The sequence below is a fragment of the Bos mutus genome, chromosome 23 (genome assembly GCF_027580195.1).
Source record: "Bos mutus isolate GX-2022 chromosome 23, NWIPB_WYAK_1.1, whole genome shotgun sequence".
NCBI classification, from domain to species: domain Eukaryota; kingdom Metazoa; phylum Chordata; class Mammalia; order Artiodactyla; family Bovidae; genus Bos; species Bos mutus.
The window spans coordinates 9145698-9172253 of NC_091639.1; the positions used below are offsets into that span (position 1 = coordinate 9145698).

The 26556-nt window shown below is 46.6% G+C and overlaps 1 protein-coding gene across 1 annotated transcript in view; it reads left to right on the top strand.

Annotated features, from left to right (window-relative positions):
• LOC102281286 (phosphatase and actin regulator 1) overlaps window positions 1-6353 on the top strand; it is a 254955-nt gene extending 248602 nt beyond the window's left edge. Inside the window, 3 exon segments of the mRNA XM_070361372.1 lie at window positions 1469-1609; window positions 2416-2492; window positions 3316-6353. Coding sequence (XP_070217473.1) covers window positions 1469-1609; window positions 2416-2492; window positions 3316-3331 — 234 coding nt within the window. The 3' untranslated portion in view covers window positions 3332-6353.
• The last annotated feature ends 20203 nt before the right edge of the window (window positions 6354-26556 follow it).

A 26556-nucleotide genomic window follows, 5' to 3' on the forward strand; every position in this document is an offset into this window, starting at 1 on the left:
GGAGGAGGGCATGGCTACCCACTCCAGTATTCTGCTCGGAGAATCCCATGGTCAGAGGAGCCTGGTGGGCTACAGTCCATGAGGTTGCAAAGAGTAGGACACAACTGAGCGTATTATGGTAAATGGCTCTTTGTATTGTAATGACACTATGAAGCTCCCTGCACTCATTTCTGAGTCAGGATAGACCCCCATTTTTGCTGACAGCAAACCCTGACCATCGAGCCCGGGAAACCTCTGGGTTTCCTGCAAGAGGCCACCGCCGACACCAAAATGCCTGGGAACCAGGAGAGACAGGAGCCACTCGGAGGGGGAGCTGCAGCGTCCAGACTGGGGACCAGTCACACCCAACACACCTGTGATCCCCAGGTCTCTCGTCCCTTGGCTGAGGGGTAGCGGCAGGCTGCTCGGGTCCCATCTGGAGCCTGGCAGTCGGCGTCCCCATTCTTTCTGTTCAGCGCCGGCCAGGCAGTCATCTAATTATGGTTTTCCATTAGAGGCCAGTTGGTGGCAAGCTGGAACATTCTGGCACCAGCCTAAGGTGTATGGCAGCTGCATAAGATAGAGTCAGAACAGCCAGAGGTGGTTTGGACTTGCTTGCATGTGTTTGTTTCATAGGCCTTTGTGCTAAGATTCTATTTGACCGCATCTTCTATTAATAGAATTAAACACAGTCTAAGGCTTAGAGAAAAATTGCTTTTAAATAACATTGGCTGAACATGAATTGACAGCCTCCTAGAGAGAGAGCAACTGTGTTGCTCCAGAGGAAATTAAACCTAGTGACAGGAAGAGATAATAGAAACGTCGGCCTCGAGTTGTGAAAGTTCAAAGGGAGGATGCCAGCAGGCGACAGGGGAGATGGTGAAATGCCCTCACTTGCTTCATTCCTTCACCGCAGACTCCTCTAGAGAGCCCGTCCCAAGTCTTCCTCGGCATCAACGCGGCCTCGCTCTGCCTTTGGGCGCACCTTTCTACTGAGCTAGTGAGGGGCAGGGTCTCCATGGTCGCGTAAATCAACACACTCCTAATTCCTGCACACCCCAAACACAAAGATTACAAACCCATCTTGCAGAGAGCACTAAATTTGACACACAGGTCAGTTCACGAATCCAGAATAATACAAACCTGTTGTGTAAGGTTTCGGTTCACCTGGTGGGAAAGGCAGGTACATGTGGGAAGACCCACCACACCCACACAGAGACACACGCTGCAGTGTTGTTCCGCAGCCTGGCCGCTTGTCTGAATAGTCCTGGAGGCGGCTCACGAGACAGTCAACTCCTTCACAGAGTCTGGAGAAGCCCCAGGTCCAGGAATCAGGAGCCCTGGGTCCCCGGGGCCCTGCCCTCACTGGTGTGTGATGTGTCAGCTGCGCCTCTCCACCTCGGGTTCTCACATGTACACTCACGGGTGGACCAAGTGATCTAAAACGTGGCTGGTTGACCGCATCCATGTCTCTCTCTCTCTCCCGCAGCTCAGCCAGAGGCCCACAGTGGAGGAGCTTCGGGAACGGAAGATCCTTATCCGCTTCAGCGACTACGTGGAGGTGGCCGACGCTCAGGACTATGACCGCAGGGCCGACAAGCCCTGGACCCGCCTCACCGCTGCCGACAAAGTGAGAGGGGTGGGGAGGGCTGCCCAGGCCTCTCGACCAAGCGCTGGGTCTCTAGCACGCTGCTGGGAGCCTGCGCAGAGCCCAGGAGCAGAGCTGAGGTGCCCGGGTGGGCACTGGAGGCGGATAGCCTGGCCGGCAGGCTCCAGGGATGGGCCACACTCCTTCCCTTAATTTGGTTGGGGGATTCTGACCCACCAGCTCTGGAAGGACCCATCCTGAGGTGTCACTGTGCATTCTGAGCTTAGATCCACCGCAGCAAGACCAGGGGCTGACCTTTCAGTGTGCACCAGGGACCCCAGGATGTGGGCCAGGTGGACGGGCCCTCTCGCTGCCCGGATGAACAGCTCCGGGCAGAACCCCAAATCGAACTGTTTGTATCTTAGATTTGGGGGGGAGGGGATTCTTCGTAGGTTCTAAAGGGGCTTCCCTGGTGGCTCAGATGGTAAAGAATCTGCCTGCAATGCAGGAGACCTGGGTTCGATCCCTGAGTCAGGCAGATCCCCTGGAGAAGGGAATGGTTACCCACTCCAGTATTCCTACCTGGAAAATCCCATGGACAGAGGAGGAGCCTGGTGGGCTACAGTCCACAGGGGTGTAAAGAGTTGGACACAACCGAGTGACTAACACTTCCACTTTTTAAAGAGTATCTCAGGGTAACTCTGTTATCTCAGGGTAACTCAGTGGTGAGATTCTACTTTACGCACCTGTCTGACTTTGTTGAAGAGGTTTCCTGACGTTTTCAGGAATAAAATAGAAGGTGAGCTGTCTGCTTCCTCCGCACACTCACGGGCTTCTCTTTCTTCTAGGCTGCCATTCGGAAGGAGCTGAACGAATTTAAAAGCACTGAAATGGAAGTTCACGAGTTGAGTAGGCATTTAACAAGGTTAGTGTCAAGAGGTTTCTTTTTTTTTTCTTTCCCGCTTCAAATTATAATATTTACCCCGGACTGAACTATCCTCACCGTTTCTGGAGGACAAGTGCTGGGCAGTGGTGGGTGTGGTGAGGGGGGAAGATAAAAGAAAGATCCACGTGGAGGGATCCAGGTTCCACCATGGTTACTGAAAGTAGAGGAGTGTGTGCGAGGTCTGGGCTGAATGCAGCCTTCTCAGAGCCTGCAGCCTAAAGATCTGCTGAGTGCCAGACCACGACGGAATGGGTATTTATGAAAACATAAGCTGAGGAGGAAAGGTCGTTGCTGATTACAGCAGAGACCAAACCGGGCCAGGGTACCAGATCCTCGTGGTACTTCCAGGTGGGGGTCACGCCTGCCGTTCGGTGTCCTTTTTCCAGACAGTCCTGTGTGGTGCTTCTTGGCGAAACTGAAGCAGACAGATTGGAGGGGGTTGCACAAGGTCACGGGGCTGGTTAGTGACAGGCCGTCAGCTCCCTCCTCCTGCCTCTCTCCTTGGTTGAACGTTGAGTGCCTGACTCGGGGACAGGAGCTTGGGGGTCCCCGCCTTGCTGCTGATTCCTTACCTGGGCTGCGGCCCCCCTGGGGAGCTCCAGATTAAACTCCAAAACCAGGGGTGCACTGGATGGGCCTCAGGTTCTCCGGGGGTCCTATGGAGATTTATTTGCCTTTGGTTGGAGATTTAAGCCTCCCTGTGGCTGTCACAAACAAGGATGGAGGCTGGAGAGCTTGGCCTTGTCAGGTCCGACACCATGGGCAGCCGCTGGGTCTTGACTGAGTTGTTTTGTATTCCTAGGTTTCACCGACCTTAACAGTCGAATTCCTCTTGAGTGCTATGCTGTCTTCAAAACATAAATTTATAAGAACCATAAGTGCTGGTATTTATTCACTTCCCCATTATGATGTAAATCTTATGAACTGCCTTTTTTTAAAAAGAAGAAAAAGAAAAGGAAACACAGGATTCTGCTTGCAAAAACGTGATGGTTAGGCTGCCGGCGCTGCCGAGGATAAGGGACCGTGCCCCATCCCGGGCCGGGGGCACCGAAGACTTGCCCGCGCTCAAAGCGGCCCTGGGCCTCAGGCCGGCAGGTACCGCGTTTGCTGAGGCTCCCTCGAGCCTGTACCGCCAAAGTGTCTGTCCCCTGAGTCCAGAGAATACCGAGCCGGTGGATCTGTCGTGGGACGACTGTGCAGAAGCAGACAGCCCGGGGGTGGCGCCCGACCGGAGGAGGCTGCTGAAGGAGGCCGCACCACCCACGCGGTGAACTACGGGGAGAGCCCTTCCCCGGGGAGCCTGTGGTCGCCGGGCTGGCCTCAGAGTGCGTGCGCTCCAGGTGTGGAAGGCAGGCACGAGTGCCTGTCCTGTCCCCTCGGGCCGAGCCAGCTGCCCTCCAGGAAGCTCTGGTGTTGCAGGGGAAGGCTGTCGTTAGACGAGCCCAGAGTCACAGGGGATCTTACACATGCCAGCAGCCTCTGCTATCTGAGTGGCATCACGTGTGCGATCATAATGCCGCTGTGGAAGGTACCCAGGCTGGGGTGACCAACCGCCTGGCTGATGTTCATTCTCTCTGCATGTACCCCAGGGCTGGGGACCCGGTGGCCGGGCCTTTAACGGCCTCTGAGTTGAGGACCAGGCCAGGATCCATTCCTGAACGGCTGGCTTCCCCCAGCAGGTCCTCCACAACTACCCGAGGCCCTTCCAGGCTGGCCATGCCCGTAGGTGTCCGTGCAGAAGCCCCAGGGTCGGGGCAGGCACCGGCCCCGCCCACCAGGAGGTACCTGCTTCTCCAGGGAGCATCCCTCCTCTCCCTCTGGAGGCTGGTGAGGGTGACAGAGGTCGGATCTCTGTCCATCCTCCTCACCTGTGATCACAGGAGAACAGTGACAGGGTGTGGCAGAGGAGGGACCCCTCCAGACCCTGACCGCTCTCCGTAGGAGGCCACCTGAGCTACTTCCTTCCCCTCCGGGCTATGGCTGTGAAGCTCCGCCTGGCCTCCTGCTGTGATCTTGGTTGTTCCACCAGCTCTCCCGGTGATGGCTAGAGCCCTACCACACAGGCCCAGGCTTTAGAAGGATTCCAGCTTGGCCTTCACCAAAAAAAAAAAAAAGAGGTAACCAGTTCCCACCCCAAGCTGCGTGGGATCACATTACCCTGGGGCTGCCCCACCATCACCACAGGTGAGGGCGGGCTCCTTCTCCGCTGGCCCTCATGGCTCCCCGGGGTGGTGTCACCATGCACCTGGCAGGGGAGCTCCGGCAGCGTTCCAGGCGGTGCCCACTGGCCGGTGCCAGGCTGGCACACGCTTTCCTCACAGCGCCTGGCGCCCAGCCCTGGGACGCATCACCCCCTTCCTCTCTTCTTTGAATGTTGAATCCGGATAGTTAACCGCTGTGAGTAGAGGCGTTGTTCAGGGAAAACGTGGCCAGGATTTTAGCGTGGCTGTAAACAGTGTCTTCCCAAAAGACTTACTGACGTTTGAATGTGCAGATGGTGTGGTGAAGGATGCGGGGCTCTTCCGTGTAACCCCTCTACATGGGCACGTTTTCCTGGAGGTGCCCACCTTGGCCAGGGTCTGAGCCTGGGCTTCTAGTGTTATGATGGTCAGCCTTCTCCTGGCCCAAGAGCGAGTCCTAAGGGACCTCATTCCCCTGCCTGGACGTCTCCCACACAGGCCAGGGGCTTCTCTGCTGGCCTGGGTTCCGGGCCTTTCAGTGTCTTGGGAACATGATGCCTCAGTCCAGTTCCCTGCAGCGCGCCTGCCAGGGGTTCCGGGTTCCCACCCCAAGTGCCCCATTGTTGCAGCCACTTTGCATGTGAAAGAAACTGAACACAGTTTCTGCTGCTCCTGCAGAGTAGCTTTTTCCGGAAGTAACTCCCTACAAATTGAAGGGTGCCCCTCCCGTGTCACTGCCCCAAGCTGGGCTCTCCCGAGCCCATTGGAAGTGGCTCAGCAACCTCTGTAGGTCACAGGAAGGACCTTCTGCTGTCTTTCTTTTCTTGAAATCTTGAGGTGTTTACAGAAATCTATCCAAATTTCCTTTTTGCCACATTGTTAAAACAACTGAAAAAAAAATGTGTTTCTTTCCAAAATGACAATTTGATATGGTGGTGGGGGGTGAGGTGGGAAAAAGGTAGGCTGGCTGGTTTACAGTGCGCCTTTTTTTCTGAAAAAGCTAGTTTGAGCTTTTTGTCATTTGCATTAGCACAAGAACAACCTGAGATTTCTCAAATCAAAACGTTTCCCTCTGATCAATCAAACACTGCCCGAGGTCCCCACCCTATCCAGGACTGAGGAGACTGCCATGGGCCTACCTGCTCCTTGGAAATCGCTGACCTATTCCTCCCCAAAGGCCCTCAAAGCTCTGTAAAACTTTAGCCTTTATGTCAGATTAGAGAAACCAAACGATGTGACGGTGGATGTGATGAAAATCTCTGAGCTTATTTTTCTCCTGCCTATGAACGTGTATTTATACTTGCCGAATGAAAACCGTGCTGTGTGCTTCGGTGAATGGAACTTCAGGCTCCCCCCCGTGCACAGTCAGTGGGCGAAGGTCACCTTAGACGACTTTTCCTCCCATTTGTCTGTTGATCCCCAACATGGTTCTTTCCTCTGGTTGCTTCCTGGGTGTCTGTACATAGTTTGTCTTTTACCGGAGCGCGCTCCCGTGTTCTGCTTTAACAGACGACGGCTGTATGAGGAAGACAATGTAAATAGGATACAAATTAAACTGGAGCTCTATGGCCTAGGTTTTGTACAGACAGAAACTGCATGGTATTTAAATTATTGTTTGTCTCTGATGATGTATGCAGTTTCTTTAAAAACAAACCAAAAAAAAAAGTCTTAAAAAAAAACATTTCCTTGACTCCTGTGTGTTTTTACTGACAACCAGCAGGAACCACCGAAAATTTATTAGATTGGTTGGGGGGAGTGGTAGGTCAGCTCATCAGCAAAAGAACAAGAGTTATGAAAACACAGAACCACCTCATGTAGCTGGTACTGCTGGGGAAGGGAAGGAATGCTGCACATACATGATGAACTTTCTAGGTAAGTTCTAGCACACAAAAGTGTTTTTTTTTTTTCTTCTAAACATCTTTTAAAGAATATCTAAATGTATTTCCAGTTTTCTGTCCTTTAGTAATCTGGGAATGATAAATTACTGTCCCCAAGCAAAAGCCCCAGATGACTTTGCTCTTGAGAGTATATACATCTGTCTCCTTTCTTGAGCAACCTGAGTGTTTATCCTGTAAAAAAAAGCCCAGACCTTTTATCACTTAACCTTTTGGTCCCAGTGTGTCTTTCTGGAGGCTTTAGGGGAAGCACAAAGGGCTGCAGGGCTTGCCGGCTGCGTTTTAGGTGGTGACACTACCCAAGATGCCCTTGGTCTGCTAACAAAGGAAGATGGTTTGGGGAAGACGGCCTGGCATGGTGCCGTCCCCCCGTGCCACTGCCAGGGATCACTGGGGCGTCCTTTCCTAGTGCAGATGCTGATGCCACTGGCCTAGGCATCACACTTCTGAGCAACTTCAAGGGCTTAGGCGATCCATCCAGAGGGAGCTGGCTTCCCTTTGCCTGGGAGCCTCCATCCTCAGTGGGCCAGGGGAACAGGTACACTGCTCGTTTCTTTGCTGAGCAGCAGTGGCAAGGCCCTGCTGGAGCTCAGCGGGATCATGGCAGGGGCCTGGACAAGCCCTCACCTGTGTGGGAAGAGGAACGCCAAGGCCCTGGCAGACAGCGGTGCTGAGTGGTCTACAGAAAGGACTGCAGGCCAAGAGCTTCTCTGTCATTCTGTGGTCTTCCTCACTCCAGAATTCTCTGACCTTAACAAGTCAGAACTTGGTGGTAGTTACCTAGGGGAGCAAAAGGACTAGAGTAAGAAAAGCTCCAACAGGCTTTGGCCTGTAGGACAGAAGGAAGAGGGCCCTTTACGAAGTAAAGAAGGTCGTGACTACACATTCTCAATAGGTAGAGGGCCTGCTGTGTCCACCCTCTGGTCATCATAGGACAGAAATTATGGCCCCACCATTACCTCTAACTGGACAGTTTTGGCCGAGTCACTTAATTTCTCTGGGCCTCAATATCCTCATGTGGAAAGTGGGGACACTGAACTCTACGGGTCCTGTAGTGTCCTCAAGGACATCAGCTAAGATTTGGGTTACCTGAATTTTTACAGCGCTTAGTCCTTGGGACCAGTGAGCTCTGCGTAAGTCCTGCTGGGGAAGGCTCTTGGGGAACAGCTTGGACACCACACCTGCCATGCCTCCCTGCCTGGAGCTGGGCTCCTGGGGGACTGCTTGGCACTGGGACCTGCACGCTCAGGTGTCTTCATGGGGGCTTGTCCTAAAGCTGCTCTCAACCATATTACACTGTCCCGCTTCCCGCTTCCTCTGGGCCAAGGACCCTGGAGGGGCCTTGGAGCTTTGAGCTGTGATGCTTAAGATACAGTCTGTTGTCCCCTACAGCACCCCAAGTTCAAGGGCACCTCAGTGATGCGGGCACTTACCCCTGATTATTCACCCAAGGACAAGTTTGACACCCGGAATGCTCCCTGGCTGGCTCCCCAGGCCTCAGTGCTATCCCAGCCTCAGATGACTCCATATCTACAGGTAAAACCCAGATCCCCCTGAGCTCCTGACCCAGGTGTCCAGGTGTCACAGAGCAGCAGCGTGGGTCAGACTGAGGCCCTGGGAGAAACCCTGGCTCTTCAGCGCTTACCAGCTGAGCAACTTCAGACAAGTTACTTAATCTCACTGTGCCTCAGCTTTCTCATCTCTAAAATGGGAATGATGGCACCTATTTTATAAGCCTGATAGGATTAAATAACATGTGTAAAGTGCTCAGCACAGTGTCTGACATAAGAGTTAGGCCTTACTAAATGTTAGCTCTTGAGGACTTTGCCAAATGGTGGAATAGGAAGACCCTGACCACCTCCCATGGGCACACCAAAAATTACAGCTCTTTACAGAGCCACTATTGGTGAGACAGACTGGAATCTAAAGGAAAAGATCTTCTACAACTAAAATATAAAGAAAGAAGCACAAGATGGTTAGGAGGGACAGAGTCTGGTTTAGTCAAGACCCATACCCCCAGAGGGTCTTCCCAGGTGGCTCAGTGGCAAAGAATCCACCTGCCAAGCAGTTAACGTGGGTTCAATCCCTGGGTTGGGAAGATCCTCTGGAGAAGGAAATAGCAACCCACACGAGTATTCTTACCTGGGAAATCCCACGGACAGAGGAGCCTGGTGGGATTCTAAAAAGGTGATTGATTCTGATATAGAAAGTGAAAATGGAATAGTGTTGGAGACTTTCCAGGTGTGACTGTCAGATGTAACAACCCACAAAACGTCACTGAGACGACAGAATTTGAGGCCGGCCAAGATAAAAATCACTGGCCACAGCCATTAGTTTCTGCAAAAACCCCCCCAGTCAGTAATAAGCTAACATTTGTATGACAGAAGGAAGGGGGTGGGGTGGGCAGAGAACATATTTGAAGACATAATAACTAAAAACTTCCTTAACCTGGAAGGAAACAGGCCTCTTACCTTCGAAAAGCACAGAGTTCCAAACAGAACCAAACCAGAGAGGATCATATGAAGATATATTGTAATTAAAACAGCAAAAATTAGAGAATATAAAAGGAGAGGAATAAAACAGGTTATGTACAAGGGAATTCCCATGTGGCTATTGGCTAAATTTTTAGCAAAAACTCTGCATGCCAGAAGAGAAGTGGCATAATATTTTTTAAGTGATGAAAGGGAAAAAAATCTATAACCAAGAATACTCTACCCAGCAAGGCTTTTATTCAGATTTGATGGAGAGATCAAAAGTTACACAGAAAAGCAAAAGATAAGAGTTCAGCACCACCCTACCAATCTTATATGAAATGTTAAAGGACTTCTCTAAGCAAAAAAGAAAAAGCCACACCTAAAAATATGAAAATTAAGAAAGGAAAAACTCATTGGTAAAGGCAGTGACTTATAGTAAAGTCAGTGAATCAACCACATATAAAACTAGCAGGAAGATTAAAAGAAGTGTTAGGGTTAGGAGTAAAATCATCTATATTTGCAATAAGTAGTTAAGGGGACACAAAAGTTGTAAAATATGATGCAAAAAACAGCAAATGTGGGAGAGGGGAGTAAAACCGCTGGGATGTTAAAATGTATTTGAAATTAAGAGATCAGCAACTTAATTATATACATATAGATTGCTATATGTAAACCACATGGTAACCAAAAACCAAAACTCTATAACAGATACACACAGAAGAGAAAGGAATCCAAACATAACTCTAATCATCAAATCACAAGGGAAAAGAAGGAACAAAGAAAGAACTACGAAAATGCCTCAAAATGATTAAAAGAATAGCAATAAATACAATACATACCCACCCAAAGTTAGTAGAAGGAAAGAAATCATAAAAATCAGAGCAGAAAGAAATGAAATAGAAAAAAAATAGCAAAAACCAATGAAACTAAAAGCTGGTTCTTTGAGATTAAACTGATAAACTTTTAGCCAGACTCACCAACAAAAAAAAAAGCCTACAAATCAATAAAAGTGAAAAAAAATCACAACTGACAACACAGAAATACAAAGGGTCATAAGAGACTACTGCAAAAGCAGCTGCATGCCACATACAGCGGACAACCTGGAGGGAATGGACAAGTTCTTAGACTGAACTAAGAAGAAATTATAAACAGACCAATCAGAAGTAATGAAATTCAAACTGCAATTAAAAATCTTCCAACAAACAAATGTCCAGGACCAGACAGCTTCACAGGCAAATTCTACCAAACATTTAGAGAACAGCTAACACCTGACCTTCTGAAACACTTCCAAAAAACTGCAGAGGAAGGAACATTCCCAAGCTCATTTTACAAGGCCACCATCACTGTAATACCAAAACCAGACAAAGATACCACACAGAAAATTACAGACCAATATCACTGAAGAACATAGACAAGAATGTGCTCAGCAAAATACTAGCCAACCGAATCCAGCAACATATTAAAGTGATCATACAGCATGATCAAGTGGGATTTATCCCAAGGATGCAAGGATTCTTCAATATATGCAAATCAATGTGATATACCATGTTAACAAGTTAAAGAATAAAAACCATATGATCATCTCAATAGATGCAGAAAAAGCTATTAACAAGATTCAAAGCCCATTTATGATTTAAAAAAAAACCTCAGAAAATGGGCATAGAAGGAACCTAGCTCAACATAATAAAGGCCATCTATGACGAACCCACAGCAAACATCATTCTCAATGGTGAAAAACTGAAAGCATTTCCTCTAAGATAAAGAATAAGATAAGGATGTCTACTCTCGCCACTATTACTCAACGTAGTTTTGGAAGTTCTAGCCACAGCAGCCAGAGAAGAAAAAGAAAAGGAGTACAAATCAGAAAAGAAGTAAACTGTCACTGTTTGCAGATGACATACTGTGCACAGAAAGTCCTAAACATGCCACCAGAAGACTACTAGAGGTAATCGATGAATTTGGTAAAGTTGCAGGATACAAAATTCACACACAGAAACCTCATGCATTTCTACACACTAACAACAAAAGATGAGAGAGAGAAATTAAGGAAACAATCCCATTTACCACTGCAACAAAAAGAATACCTTGGAATAAACCTACCTACGGAGGCAAAAGACCTGTACTCAGAAAACCATAGAACACTGATAAGTAAAAGATGACACAAATGGATGGAGAAATATTCCGTGTTCTTGGATTGGAAGAATCAATATTGGGGAAATGAATATACTACCCAAGGTAATCTACAGATTCAATGCTGCTAAGTCACTTCAGTCGTGTCCAACTCTGTGCGACCCCACAGACGGCAGCCCACCAGGCTCCCCGTCCCTGGGATTCTCCAGGCAAGAACACTGGAGTGGGTTGCCATTTCCTTCTCCAGTGCATGAAAGTGAAATGTGAAAGTGAAGTTGCTCAGTCGTGTCTGACTCTTAGCAACCCCATGGACTGCAGCCCACCAGGCTCCTCCACCCATGGGATTTTCCAGGCAAGAGTACTGGAGTGGGGTGCCATTGTCTTCTCCACAGATTCAATGCAATTCCTATCAAATTACAAATGACATTCTTCACAGAATTAGAACAAAAATGTTTACAATTTGCACAGAAACACAAAAGACCCTGAATAGCTACAGTAATCTGGAGTAATCAGGCACCCCCAACTTCAAACTACACCACAAAGGTAGAGTAATCACGACAGTATGGGACTGGCACAAAAACAGTACCACCATATGACCCGCAGTCCCACTTCTGGGCACATACCCTGAGAAACCGTAATTCAAAAGGACACATGGACCCCAATACTCCCTGCCGCACTGTTACAGTAGCCAGGACACGGAAACAACCTGAATGTCCAACCACAGGGGAATGGATCAAGAAGATGTGGCACAGACGCACAATGGAATATTACTCGGCCACTAAGAGAAATGAAATGGTCATTTGTAGAGATGTGGATGGAACTAGAGCCTGTCACACAGTGAGGTAAGTCAAAGAGAATAACAAATATTGCACATGAATGCATATATGTGGAATCTAGTAAAGCTGTACAGATGAGCCTATTTCCAAGGCAGGAATACCGACGCAGACACGGAGAACAACGTGGACAGGAGGGGAAAGGGAGAGTGGGAGGAACTGGGAGATTAGGATTGACATATATACACTACCACGTGTCAGTGGAAGCCGCTATAAAGGAGAGGACGTTCAGCTCGGTGTTCTGTGATGAGCTGCATGGGTGGGATGGGATGAGGGGTGGGAGGGAGGTCCAAGAAGGAGGGGATGCATGTATACATATAGTGATTCACTTCATTGTACAGCAGAAACTAAAACATTGTAAAGCAATTATATTCCAATAAAAATTTTTTAGAAGAAAATAAGGAAACACTGACCTTAAATGACACATTAAAACAGGTAAGACTTTATAGATGCCATCCAAAGGCAGCAGAATCCACATTCTTTTAAAATGCACGTGGACCATTTTCCAGGATAGATGACATGCTTGGCCACAAAATAAGTTTCAATAAATTTAAGAAAAATGAAATTCATATCAAGCATTTTTTCTGACTGTAATGTTATGAAATAAATCAACTACAAGAAAAAAATGCAAAAAAAACCACAAATATGTGGAGTCTAAAACAATATCCTACTAAACAGTGGATCACTGAAAAAAATCAAATAAAATTACCAAGACAAATCACAACATAAATATAGCAATCCAGAATCTATGGGATACAGCAAAAGCAGTTATAAGAGGGAAGTTTATAGTGATACACCTCTACCTCAAGAAAGAAAAATCTCAAACAACCTAGCCTTACACAAAAGGAACCAGAAAAAGAACAAAGAAAACCCAAAGCTAGTAGAAGGGAAAAAAAATCAAAGATCAGAGCAGAAATCAATAGCGACTACAACAGACAAGACCAATGAAACTAGCAGCTGGTTCTTTGAAAGACAAAATGGCTAAACCTTTAGCCAAACTTTACAATTGGAAATGAAAAAGGAGAAGTTACAACCTATATGACAAAAATGCAAATACTCCTAAGAGATTACTACAAACAACTACATGACAATAAAATAACTAGAAGAAATGGACAAATCCCTAGAAATATGCACTCTAATAATGAACAGGAAATAGAAAATATGAACAGAACAATTATTAGAAATAAAACTGAGTAATAAACTCCGAGTAAACAAAAGTCCAGGACCAGATAACTCTACAAATATCTAGAGAAAAATTAACACCTATCCTTCTCAAATTTTCCAAAATATTGCAGAGGAAAGAATGCTTCTGAACTTTCTATTAGGCCAGCATCATCCCAATATGAAAGCCAGAAATATCACACACAAAAAAGAAAAGTACAGGCCAATAACACTGATGAACACAGATGCAAAAAATCCTCAACAAAATATTAGCAAACTGAATTCAGTAACACATTAAAAGGATCATACATCATGATCAAGTGGGATTTGCAAGAATCCCAAGAATGCAGGAATGGTTCAACATCCTAAAATCAATTAGAAAACTCAATAAAAATCACATCATCACCTCAATAGATGATCCTATAATCAACCAGGAAACTGTTCATTCTAAAATCAAGAAACTGAATAAAAATCATATGATCTCAATAGATGCATAAAATTCACCATTTACTTCTGCATCATTCACTTATTATTAAAAACTCTCAAAGTGTGCATAAAGGGAACGTGGCTAGGGGCTAAGTCACTTCAATCGTGTCCGACTCTGTGTGACCCCATAGACGGCAGCCCACCAGGCTCCCCCGCCCCTGGGATTCTCCAGGCAAGAACACTGGAGTGGGTTGCCATTTCCTTCTCCAATGCAAGAAAGTGAAAAGTGAAAGGGAAGTCGCTCAGTCGTGTCCAACTCTTCTCGACCCCATGGACTGCAGCCTACCAGGCTCCTCCATCCATGGGATTTTCCAGGCAAGAGTACTGGAGTGGGGTGCCATCGCCTTCTCCGTCAACATAATAAAGGATATACATGACAAATCCACAGCTGACATCATACTCAACAGTCCAAAGCTGAAAGCATTTCCTCTAAGATCAGGAATAAGACAAGAATGCCCACTCTGACTATTTTTATTCAACATAGTACTGAAAGTCCTACCCAAGCAATCAGACAATAAAGATTAAAGAAATCCAAATTGGAAAGGAAGCAGTAAAACTTTTACAGATGATAGGACACTATACCTAGAAAATCCTAAAGATGCCACCAAAAAAAAAAAAAAGACAACTCATCAATGAATTCAATAAAGCTACAGGGTACAATATACAGAAATCTTCTGAAATTATATACACTAACAACAAACTATCAAAGAGAAATTGAGACAACAATCTGATCTACCATTGCATCAAAAGGAATAAAATACCTAGTAACAAACTGATCTAAGGAAGTAAAACACATGTACTTGGAAAATCATAAAACACTGAAAAAAGAAACTGAAGACACAAACAGATGGAAAGATTATACTGTGTTCATGGACTGCAAGTACATTGTTAAAATAATCAAAGTACCCAAGGTAATCTACAGATCAAATACAATCATTATCAAAATACCAAAGACAGTTTTCACAGAACTGGAAAAAAATCTGAAATTTGAATGAAAATATTAAAGACCCTGAATAATCCAAGAAACCTTGAGAAAGAACAACAGAGCTCGAGGTACCACACTCCCTGATCTCAGGATATACTACAAAGCTACAGTAATCCAAACAGCATGGGACTGACACAAAAACAGACACAGAAAAGAGAGCCCAGAAATAAACCCGTGCGTTATGGTCAATCTCTGACAAAAGAGGCAAGAATATGCAGCAGGGAAAAGACAGTCCTTTCAGTAAACGGTGCTGGGAAAACAGGATGGCCGCATGTAAAAGAATGAAATGAAAACATTTTCTCACACTACCTCCAAAGATAAACTCAAAATCGATTAAAAAACCTAAATGTAAGACCAGAAACCGTAAAACTAGAAGAAAACATAGGCACGACACTCTTTAATATAAAATGGGCGTTATTTTTTGGATCTATCTCCTAAGGCAAAGGAAACAAAACCAAACAGAAAGCACTGGGACCCAATTAAGCTTAAAAGCTTTCACACAACAAAGGAAACCGCTGACAAAGCAAAAGGCAACCTAAGCAAGGAGTGGGAGAGGGTATTTGCAAACGATGTGACTGGTACAGGGTTAATATCCAAAATATGTACACAGTCCATACAGCTCAGTATCAATGAAACCACCTGATTAAAAGATGAGCAAACAAGCTGAATAGGCATTTTTCTAAATAAGACATACAAATGCCCAACAGGCACAAGAAAAGATGCTCAGCATTGCTAATCCTCAGAGAAATGCAAATAAAAAACACAATGAAATATCCCCTCACACACGTCAGAATGGCTATCATCAAAAAGGCCACAAATAACAAATGTTGGCAAGCATGTAGAGGAAAGGGAACCCTAGTCCATGGTTGGTGGAAATTTAAATTGGTGTACCAACTCTGGTGTTCTTGCCTGGAGAATCCCAGGGACAGGGGAGCCTGGTGGGCTGCCGTCTATGGGGTCGCACAGAGTTGGACACAATTGAAGCAACTTAGCAGCAGCAGCAGTCACTGTGGAAAAATGCCATAACTTTGTGTTGTGGTGTGGAGGTTCTTCAAAAAATTAAAAATGTAACTACCATATGATACAGCAATTCCACTCCCAGGTAGGGAATTATATGAAATAATTGAAATTATTATATGATTGAAATGGAATTATTCTATGATTGAAATGGAATAATTGATATCATATAAAATTGAAATTATCATATATGAAATTATATGAAATAATTATATGAAGAAAATGAAAATGCTAATTTGAAAAGATCCATGTACCCCAATCAATGTTCACAGCAGCATCATTAACAAGAGCAAAGATATGGAAGCGATGTAAATATCCATCAATAGATGAATGGGTAAAGATGATATGTAAATATGTATGTATATGTATGTTATACATGTGTGTATATTTATATACACACATGTATATTTATATTATATATGTATACATATATAATAGACTGCTGCTGCTGCTAAGTCGCTTCAGTCGTGTCTGACTCTGTGCGACCCCATAGATGGCAGCCCACCAGGCTCCCCCATCCCTGGGATTCTCCAGGCAAGAACACTGGAGTGGGTTGCCATTTCCTTCTCCAATGCATGAAAGTGAAAAGCGAAAGTGAAGTCGCTCAGTCGTGTCCAACCCTTAGCGACCCCATGGACTGCAGCCCACCAGGCTCCTCAATCTATTACTTAGCCATAAAAAAGAGTGAAGTTTTGCCATTTGTAACAACATGGATGGATGGACCCAAAAGGTAACATGAAATAAGAGACAAATATATGTTATGACTTAATGTAAAATCTTAAATATATATATATATATATATATAACAAAACACAAACAGGCTCAGATATAGAGAACAGGCTAACGGAAGTGAGTTAGCACACTAGGTGGGCTGCCATCTCTGGGATCACACAGAGTCGGACACGACTAAAGTGACTTAGCAGCAGCAGCAGCAGTTACCAGTGGGGAGAGGGAAGAGGAGCGACTGGGAGGTTGCGAGGTACCAAAAGTTAATTAATCTTCAAAGACATGAGTCTCTTGACTATAAAAAGTCTTTAGATTTTAAATTTCAAACGATTTTATATTTAGCAACTGTGGTTTATGACTTCCTTACAAAATAATGTAAAATTTCTAACACTAAGCAAACCTACCAAAAAACAATTATCTGTAGTTTCCCATCAGATTTTAATTGAAGGATAATTGCTTTACAGAATTTTGTGGTTTTCTGTCATACATCAACAAGAATCAGCCACAGGTACACCCATGTCCCCTCCTTCCCATCTCCCTCCCCACCCCACCTGTCACAGAGCCCCTGTTTGAGTTCCCTGAGTCATACAGCAAATTCCCATTGCTTACCTGTTTCACACATGGTATTGTAAATTTCTATATTACTCTCTCCATACATCTCCCCTTCTCCCTCCTCTCCTCCCACCTTGTCCATAGGTCTGCTCTCTATGTCTGTTTCTCCATTGCTGCCCTGAAAATAAATTCATCAGTGCCATCTCTCAGATTCCATATATATGTGTCAGTATACGATATTTCAGAGGAGGCAATGGCACCCCACTCCAGTATTCTTGCCTGGAAAATCCCATGGATGGAGGAGCCTGGTAGGCTGCAGTCCATGGGGTCGCTCAGAGTCGGACACGACTGAGCAACTTCACTTTCACATTTCACTTTCATGCACTGGAGAAGGAAATGGCAACCCACTCCAGTGTTCTTGCCTGGAGAATCCCAGGGACAGCGGAGCCTGGTGGGCTGCCGTCTATGGGGTCGCACAGAGTCGGACACAACTGAAGCGACTTAGCAGCATACGGTATTTATATTTCTCTTTCTGACTTACTTCACTCTTTATAATGGGCTCTAGTTTCGTCCACCTCATTAGAACAGATTCAAATGTGTTCCTTTTTATGGCTGACTAGTATTCCATCACATATATGTACCACAGCTTCTTTATATGTTCATCTGCTGATGGATGTCTAGGTTGCTTCCATGTCCTGGCTATTGTAAATACTGCTGCAGTGAACACTGGGGTACATGTGTCCTTTTCAGGTTTGATTTCCTCGGGGTATACGCCTAGGAGTGGGAATGCTGGGTCATATGGTGGTTCTATTCCTAGCTTTTTAAGCAATCTCCATACTGTCTTCCATAGTGGCTGTATCAGTTTATATTCCCACCAGCAATGCAAGAGTGTTCCCTTTTCTCCACACCCTCTCCAGCATTGTTTGTAGACTTTTTGATGATGGCCATTCTTACTGGAGAAGGCAATGGCACCCCACTCCAGTACTCTTGCCTGGAAAATCCCATGGATGGAGGAGCCTGGTAGGCTGCAGTCCATGGGGTCGCTAAGAGTTGGACACGACTGAGCGACTTCACTTTCACTGTTCACTTTCATGCATTGGAGAAGGAAATGGCAACCCACTCCAGTGTTCTTGCCTGGAGAATCCCAGGGACAGAGGGGCCCGGTAGGAGGCTGTCTGTGGGGTTGCACAGAGTCGCACACGACTGAAGCGACTTAGCAGCAGCAGCATTCTTTCTGGTGTGAGGTGGTATCTCATTGTAGTTTTGCTTTGCATTTCTCTGATAACAAGTGATGTTGAGTATCTTTTCATGTGCTTGTTAGCCATCTGTATGTCTTCCCTGGAGAAATGTCTCTTCAGGTCCCTTTCCCACTTTTTGATTGGGTTGTTTATTTTTCTGGTATCGAGTTGTATAAGCTGCTTGTATGATTTGGAAATTAATCCTTTGTCAGCTGTTTCCCTCGCTATTATTTTATCCCATTCTGAGGGCTGTCTTTTCACCTTGTTTGTAGTTTCCTTTGCTGTGCAAAAGCTTTTAATTAGGTCCCACTTGTTTATTTTTGTTTTTATTTCCATTACTCTAGGAGGTGGGTCATAGAAGATCTTGCTTTATGTCATTGAGTGTTCTGCCTGTGTTCTCTTCTAAGAGTTTAATAGTTTCTGGTCTTACATTTAGGCCTTTAATCCACTTTGAGTTTATCTTTTCGTATGGCATTATGAATGATCTAATTTCATTCCTTTGCATGTAGCTGTCTGGTTTTCCCAGCCCACTTATTGAAGAGGTGTCTCTGCCCTGGTGTATATTCTTGCCTCCTTTGTCAAAAATAAGGTCCCACAGGTGCATGGGTTTATCTCTGGGTTCTCTGTCCTGTTCCATTGGTCTGTATGTGTTTCCAGGACCACATTGTCTTCATGACTGTAGCTTTGTAGTATAGTCTGAAGTCAGGGGGGTTGACTGTCTACCAAGTTCTACCATCTCTGTTTTTCAAAACTATTAATTCCAATGTGCTTACACTTACATTCTACTTTTCCAGTGAGCCTTCTTATGTGAACAGTTTCTTAATTTTTTCATCTTATATAATCTTCCAATAAATTGATTCTCCATAAAAAAACTTCAAGGGGCTTCCCAGGGGACGCCAGTGGTAAAGAAACTGGTAGACGTTTCTGCCAAGGCAGGTAGACGTAAAAGGGCCAGGTTCGATTTCTGGATCAGGAGGGTCCCCCGGAAGAGGGCAGAGCAACCTACTCCAGTATACTCGCCTGGAGAATGCCGTGGACAGAGGGGCCTGGCAGGCTATAGTCCATAGGGCTGCCCAGAGTCAGACAGGACTGAAGCAACTTGGCACAGAGCACCAAAAAACTTTAAATGCTAGCTCTAGTGCTTGACATGGGGCTTCCCTTGTGGCTCAGCTGGTAAAGAATCCACCTGCAAGTTGGGAAGATCCCCTGGAGAAGGGAAAGGCTACTCCACTCCAGTATTCTGGCCTGGAGAATTCCATGGACTGTATACTCCATGGGGTCGCAGAGTTGGACACAACCGAGTGACTTTCACTTTCACTGCCTGCATCTGTCTCAGTTCAGATCAGTCGCTCAGTCATGTCCAACTCTTGTGACCCCATGAATTGCAGCACGCCAGGCCTCCCTGTCCATCACTAACTCCCGGAGTTCACTGAGACTCACGTCCATTGAGTCAGTGATGCCATCCAGCCATCTCATCCTCTGTCGTCCCCTTCTCCTCCTGCCCCCAATCCCTCCCAGCATCAGGGTCTTTTCCAATGAGTCAACTCTTCGCATGAGGTGGCCAAAGTACTGGAGTTTCAGCTTTAGCATCATTCCTTCCAAAGAAATCCCAGGGCTGATCTCCTTGCAGTCCAAGGGACTCTCAAGAGTCTTCTCCAACACCACAGTTCAAAAGCATCAATTCTTTGGCGCTCAGCCTTCTTCACAGTCCAACTCTCACATCCATACATGACCACAGGAAAAACCATAGCCTTGACTAGATGGACTTTTGTTGGCAAAGTAATGTCTCTGCTTTTCAATGTGCTATCTAGGTTGGTCATAACTTTCCTTCCAAGGAGTAAGCGTCTTTTAATTTCATGGCTGCAGTCACCATCTGCAGTGATTTTGGAGCCCCCAAAAATAAAGTCTGACACTGTTTCCACTGTTTCCCCATCTGTTTCCCATGAAGTGATGGGACCGGATGCCATGATCTTCATTTTCTGAATATTGAACTTTAAGCCAACTTTTTCACTCTCCACTTTCACTTTCATCAAGAGGCTTTTGAGTTCCTCTTCACTTTCTGCCATAAGGGTGGTGTCATCTGCATATCTGAGGTTATTGATATTTCTCCCAGCAATCTTGATTCCAGCTTCTGTTTCTTCCAGTCCAGCATTTCTCATGATGTACTCTGCATATAAGTTAAATAAGCAGGGTGACAATATACAGCCTTGACGTACTCCTTTTCCTATTTGGAACCAGTCTGTTGTTCCATGTCCAGTTCTAACTGTTGCTTCCTGACCTGCATACAGATTTCTCAAGAGGCAGGTCAGGTGGTCTGGTATTCCCATCTCTTTCAGAATTTTCCACGGTTTATTGTGATTACACAGTCAAAGGCTTTGGCATAGTCAATAAAGCAGAAATAGATGTTTTTCTGGAACTCTCTTGCTTTTTCCATGATCCAACAGATGTTGGCAACTTGATCTCTGGTTCCTCTGCCTTTTCTAAAACCAGCTTGAACATCTGAAAGTTCAAGGTTCACGTATTGCTGAAGCCTGGCTTGGAGAATTTTGAGCATTACTTTACTAGCGTGTGAAATGAGTGCAATTGTGGGGTAGTTTGAGATTCTTTGGCATTGCCTTTCTTTGAGATTGAAATGAAAACTGACCTTTTCCAGTCCTGTGGCCACTGCTGAGTTTTCCAAATTTGTTGGCATATTGAGTGCAGCACTTTCACAGCATCATCTTTCAGGATTTGAAATAGCTCCACTGGAATTCCATCACCTCCACTAGCTTTGTTCATAGTGATGCTTTCTAAGGCCCACTTGACTTCACATTCCAGGATGTCTGGCTCTAGGTCAGTGATCACACCATCGTGATTATCTGGGTCGTGAAGATCTTTTTTGTATAGTTCTTCTGTGTATTCTTGCCACCTCTTCTTAATATCTTCTGCTTCTGTTAGGTCCATACCATTTCTGTCCTTTATCGAGCCCATCTTTGCATGAAATGTTCCCTTGGTATCTCTAATTTTCTTGAAGAGATCTCTAGTCTTTCCCATTCTGTTGTTTTCCCCTATTTCTTTGCACTGATTGCTGAGGAAGGCTTTCTTATCTCTTCTTGCTATTCTTTGGAACTCTGCATTCAGATGCTTATATCTTTCCTTTTCTCCTCTGCTTTTTGCTTCTCTTCTTTTCACAGCTATTTGTAAGGCCTCCCCAGACAGCTATTTTGCTTTTTTGCATTTCTTTTCCATGGGGATGGTCTTGATCCCTGTCTCCTGTACAATGTCATGAACCTCATTCCATAGTTCATCAGGCACTCTATCTATCAGATCTAGGCCCTTAAATCTATTTGTCACTTCCACTGTATAATCATAAGGGATTTGATTTAGGTCATACCTGAATGGTCTAGTGGTTTTCCCTACTTTCTTCAATTTAAGTCTGAATTTGGTAATAAGGAGTTCATGATCTGAGCCACAGTCAGCTCCTGGTCTTGTTTTTGGCATCTGTCTCAGAACACCTCTAACTCCGTTTGTCCCAGGCTCCTGTTTTCCTGCTTTCTAAACCCCAGCCCTCCCTGCCCCAGGCCACTTCCTCCTGTCGTCCTTCCTTTCTCAGTGAATGGCATTACCTTCCAGCGGACCGTGAACACCTGCTGACTAGTTCCAGAAGCTATTCCACTGCTCTGTGATTAAGGGCCTCACCTGCCGGGGCGTGCACAGCCACGGTCTGCAGTCCTGATGCCAGCCCCCTGGCCAAACACGAGCTTCTGGGCACCACTCTCCTGTCTGACGTCTGCAGGGGTCTGCTGTCTTAGCAATAAAGTCCTGATCTCCAGCCCACCATCCTCGGAGTCAGCGTGGCCAGTTCTTCTGCTTAGGGGTCTGGGAGCTGACCCCCATGGGTTGTGTGACTCACCTTTGAGGCAGGTGTTGATGTGGACTGAAGCTTCCCTGAATGAAGTCCAAGAGAGGTCTCACTTTGGTGACTGCAGAACCATAACGAGGAGCCAGATGACTCAGGCATAACCACCACCAACAGAACAACAAGCCGTGTGCACCACGAGTTGTGCCCTGTGGTACCTCGTTTCCAACTGTCTGGGCGCTTGATTCCTGATTGCCACGGTCTCCCGCAGCTCCCAAATATACTCACTACACCTCTGGCTCCACCACACTGCACAATTTTCATGCACAATTTTGTGTGTGATTATCTTATTGGGATATAACTCCTTTACAACTTGTGTTAGTTTCTGCTGTACGACAGCGTAGATCAGCCATAGGTACATGTATATCCCCTCCCTCCCACCCCCATCCCTCCCCTCTAGGTCATCACAGAGCACCGAGCTCAGCTCCCTGTTCACATACGGTTTTATTTAATCCTCACGATGCCTCGCGGCTTCCAAAGCCGAGTGTGTTTGACTCGAAAGCATCACTCGCCCTCCCCGCTGGGCCAATGCACACACTGCTTCACCTCCACTTTGCTGAGTTCACACTTCCTCAGCTTCCGTCCGATCACCCCAGTTCCCTGACACAGGTGACATCACAGACCAGGAAAGATACGCAACTGCCTCCCAGCCGCCAGGTAGGGAGACACTGTTTCCTTAATGCGGCCCCTCCCTCCCTGCTGCTGCGCACTGCCTGTGTGCCCACCAGTGGGGACCTCCCCCGGTGAGACAGTCAGCCAGTGTTTATGACTTCCTGCAAGGGAATTAACATCGAACGAGGCCCCTGCACCTGCACAGCATGGGTCCACCTTGAGCTGCGACGAAGGCAGGACAAGGTCAGCGTGCCGCCTGCTCCACCGAGGAAGAACACATCGGACCCTTAAATCACTCATGGGTGGGCAGCCAGGCCCTCTCCTGTGTGCCAGTCTTGATTTTAAAGAAAATGGTTCAGCTCTTTACGTGCCACTGATCAAAAAATGCTCATTTCATAATAGGAAGCCATGATCATCCACTTGTGGGGCAACACCGCAGGTTAACGCCGAACTCCTGAATCCCGTTTGCAGAGGGGGAGAGTACACCCCAAAAGCAGAATTTTACCGACTCTCCTCCCAGGCTGTGACAACCAGCTAAGACGCGTGCTGCTCTGAGCTGGACTTCCACACGCCCGTTGCTTTTCTCCAAATAGACTTTGCAACTCATGATCTCAGAGGTTGTTTCCCACATGGTGATACCATGTCATTGCTGTTGTTGTTAAATTAAAAAAAAAAAGCAAAGACCAAATGAGGGAAGGGAGGGAGAAAACTCCCTTCTGTTTGTTTATACTACCAGCCTGGAGCAGGATGGTCGTCACTGACACCTTGTCCAGCAGGCATCTCACAGGTCCCCAAGAGGGTACATCCTTACAGGGCCTGTGATTCAGCCGTCTCGACCCAGGAGAGGGCAAGCCCATCTCTTCACAAATAAAAGTGTTTTACACATGAACTAATTATCTCAGAAACTCCCCACACAACACAGAAAGGATAAAAAGGCCTTGGGGGCTGGCCTCGTTCACCCACTATGTGCTGCCTTGATGCTGGGTGGCAGGGACACTGTTTCAAGCCAGCATTTACATGCTTCCTGTCACTTCCACCAGCTCCCGCCTCACCTCTCTGCTCCAGACCCTCCCAGCCAGGGCAACAGAAGAAAAAGCCCCTCATCACAGGTTAAATGTCTTGGGTCTTCCTCAGTTCTCTCCTCCAAACCTGGCTATCACAGCCCCACGCCAGGCAGGACTCACCCCCATGGTGTCCCTTTCATCAGAAAATGCATGCAACACCACACTCACGTCTGAGCTGCTTCCGAAGAAGGGACTTGGGGCTAGGGTGGGGGACACTGGCCATGAGTCCCATACCTTCCTGTCCTGCTTGCCTTCTATCCCCACATGCACACAGCCCTGTCCCCTTAAAAACTTTAGTTACAATTACATTGTTTTACAAAGGAGCAGGGGATTTTAAGTACATACTGTGCTGGTTACCGTTCTCATCCCAGATCAAGGGAACTGACCCATGAGTACCATATCCGCCCAGACAGACCTTATTTCAATCATATCAAATTAAAAAATCTAGAACAGGCCACAGTGAGGAAATGCAGGCATTTCAGACCATGGCACCCCACTCCAGTACTCTTGCCTGGAAAATCCCATGGACGGAGGAGCCTAGTAGGCTACAGTGCTTGGGGTCGCTAAGAGTCAGATACGACTGAGCGACTTCACTTTCGCTTTTCATGCACTGGAGAAGGAAATGGCAACCTACTGCAGTGTTCTTGCCTGGAGAATCCCAGGGACGGGGGAGCCTGGTGGGCTGCCGTCTATGGGGTCGCACAGAGTCGGCCACGACTGAAGCGACTTAGCAGCAGCAGCAGCAGCTGGTCAGAGGAGTGGACCCCCCTGCCCCCAGGACCCAGAAGTGAGAGGTTCCCCCCGAGCACTCCTATTTGCGCCTCTGCTCTCCGCGCTGGGAGAAAAGATGCCTCTCGATAGTTTCTGTTCACTGTCAGGACCTGGTCTGTGCCCTCCCGGGACCAGCTGGCCCCACTGAGTGGATACGGAGCAGGTGCTGAACTAGGGAACCGGGATGGGGAAGACAGAGCGCCGGCTTCAGGTCTGGAAGATGGTTGAGAGAAATCCACAGCAAAGAGGGGCTCCGATTCGGATGAAAGCGGAGTGGACAGCTGTGCTGTGGCTGGAAACACCTCCATGTAGGTTCCAGGCACCAGGAGAGACAACGCACACTGACCGCTGACCCCCCAGCCCATCCAGCTGCTCCAAGCTAGGAGCTGGGGTGCAGTCATCTGGGTTTCAACTGCAAAGCAGTGGGGGCACAGAGATGATGCCGGGCCACCTCGCAGGCCTCAGCTCAGAGGTCACGAGTTGGCAGAGGAAGGCTGAGGCAGGCTTCTCAAGGCCCAGCTGAAAGCTACTTCTGCTGTCACCCTTCCTGTGAACAAAATCAGACTCTCGCTGATGCTGCTCGAGCCCTGAGTCCAAGCCCTTCTGGTTCCAGAAGCAGCCGCGGTGCTCTGCTACCCTCGGAGCACCTCTAATGGGAGCACTGAGACGGGCATCAGTGCCTGTCTCCAAGCTTCACCCCCCACGGCCCCTTGCTGCTCACACCAGCATCTTTGCAACCTCCCCATCATCCTTGAGCCCCATTCTACCCCAACACCAGCAGAATGTGTTCCACACCTCGCACTAAATTGGACTCTCTAATCCATCATTCCATTTTATAGGTGTGGGGACTGAGGTTGAAGGAACAGGGTCAAACCACTAGGAAATGGCAAAGCTGAGCTGAGCACCCCGGGTTTCTAACCCTCAATCCAGTTCCCTTGCCTCTACATGACTAGGGAATCCCACGAAGGGTGCTCAGGATGACAGCTGTAGACAGATTTAAACACGTCTGCCCTGCGAAGGACTTCCCAGGTGGCGCTAGTGGTAAAGAAACCTGCCTGCCAATGCAGGAGACATAAGAGACGTGGGCTTCATCTCTGGGTCAGGAAGATCCCCTAGAGGACAGCATGGCAACCCACTCCAGTATTCTTGCCTGGAGAATACCCATGGACAGAGGAGCCTGGTGGGCTACAGTCCATGGGGTCGCAAAGGGTTGAACATGACTGAAACAACTCAGCACTGCTCTGCTAAACTGCACCTGCTCTGGTGGAGTCGGTTAACATTGGGTTCAGCAGCCTTCACACAATAAGAAACCTGCCAAATAGTCATTGAAACAACTGGGTTTTTTTTTTTTTTTTGGTTGGTTTTTAACATAAAAGAAGTCTGGAGTAAAACAGGAAAGAGCTTGTGGCACAGCTCTATTTTTTTTGCACCATCATCCTTACCTTGTGACTTCCATCCTTGAGGTTGCCTCATGTTCCAAGATAGCTGCTGGAGTGCCAGTCATTATTTATGTATTCCAGGCAGAAGTAAAAGAAAAGGTAACCTGCCAGCTGAGACAGGTTACCTTTTAAATCTGCCTTAAATAAAAACCTTTTATGTAAGTCCTAACTAATTACTTTGTCTTCTATCTTATTGTGCATTCCTCTCTGCCCAAGAGACTGGGAAATGAAGTGTTATTAATATACTCCTGCCTCAAATGAAATTAAGGTTTGGTTAGTAAGGAGGGGGAGGATGGATATGGTTGGTTGGCTGCCACAGAGCTATTCTTGGTACTGATTTGTGGTAAGGTTAGAGTGAAATCACTTCTGACCCAGCAAGGAGAGGGAACTATTCACAGAGGAAATCTGCATCTCGGTACTGAAATTCAGATTTTGATGAATTATATTGAGATTTTGATCGTGTATTTTATAAACTTTTGGCAATATCCCCATCACCTAGAAATGAAGTCAGACTAAAATGATGAAATGGCACAGGCAGGTAGCATGCCTGTGGCTTCTTTCTTCAGCGAGCAGGGTTAGGCC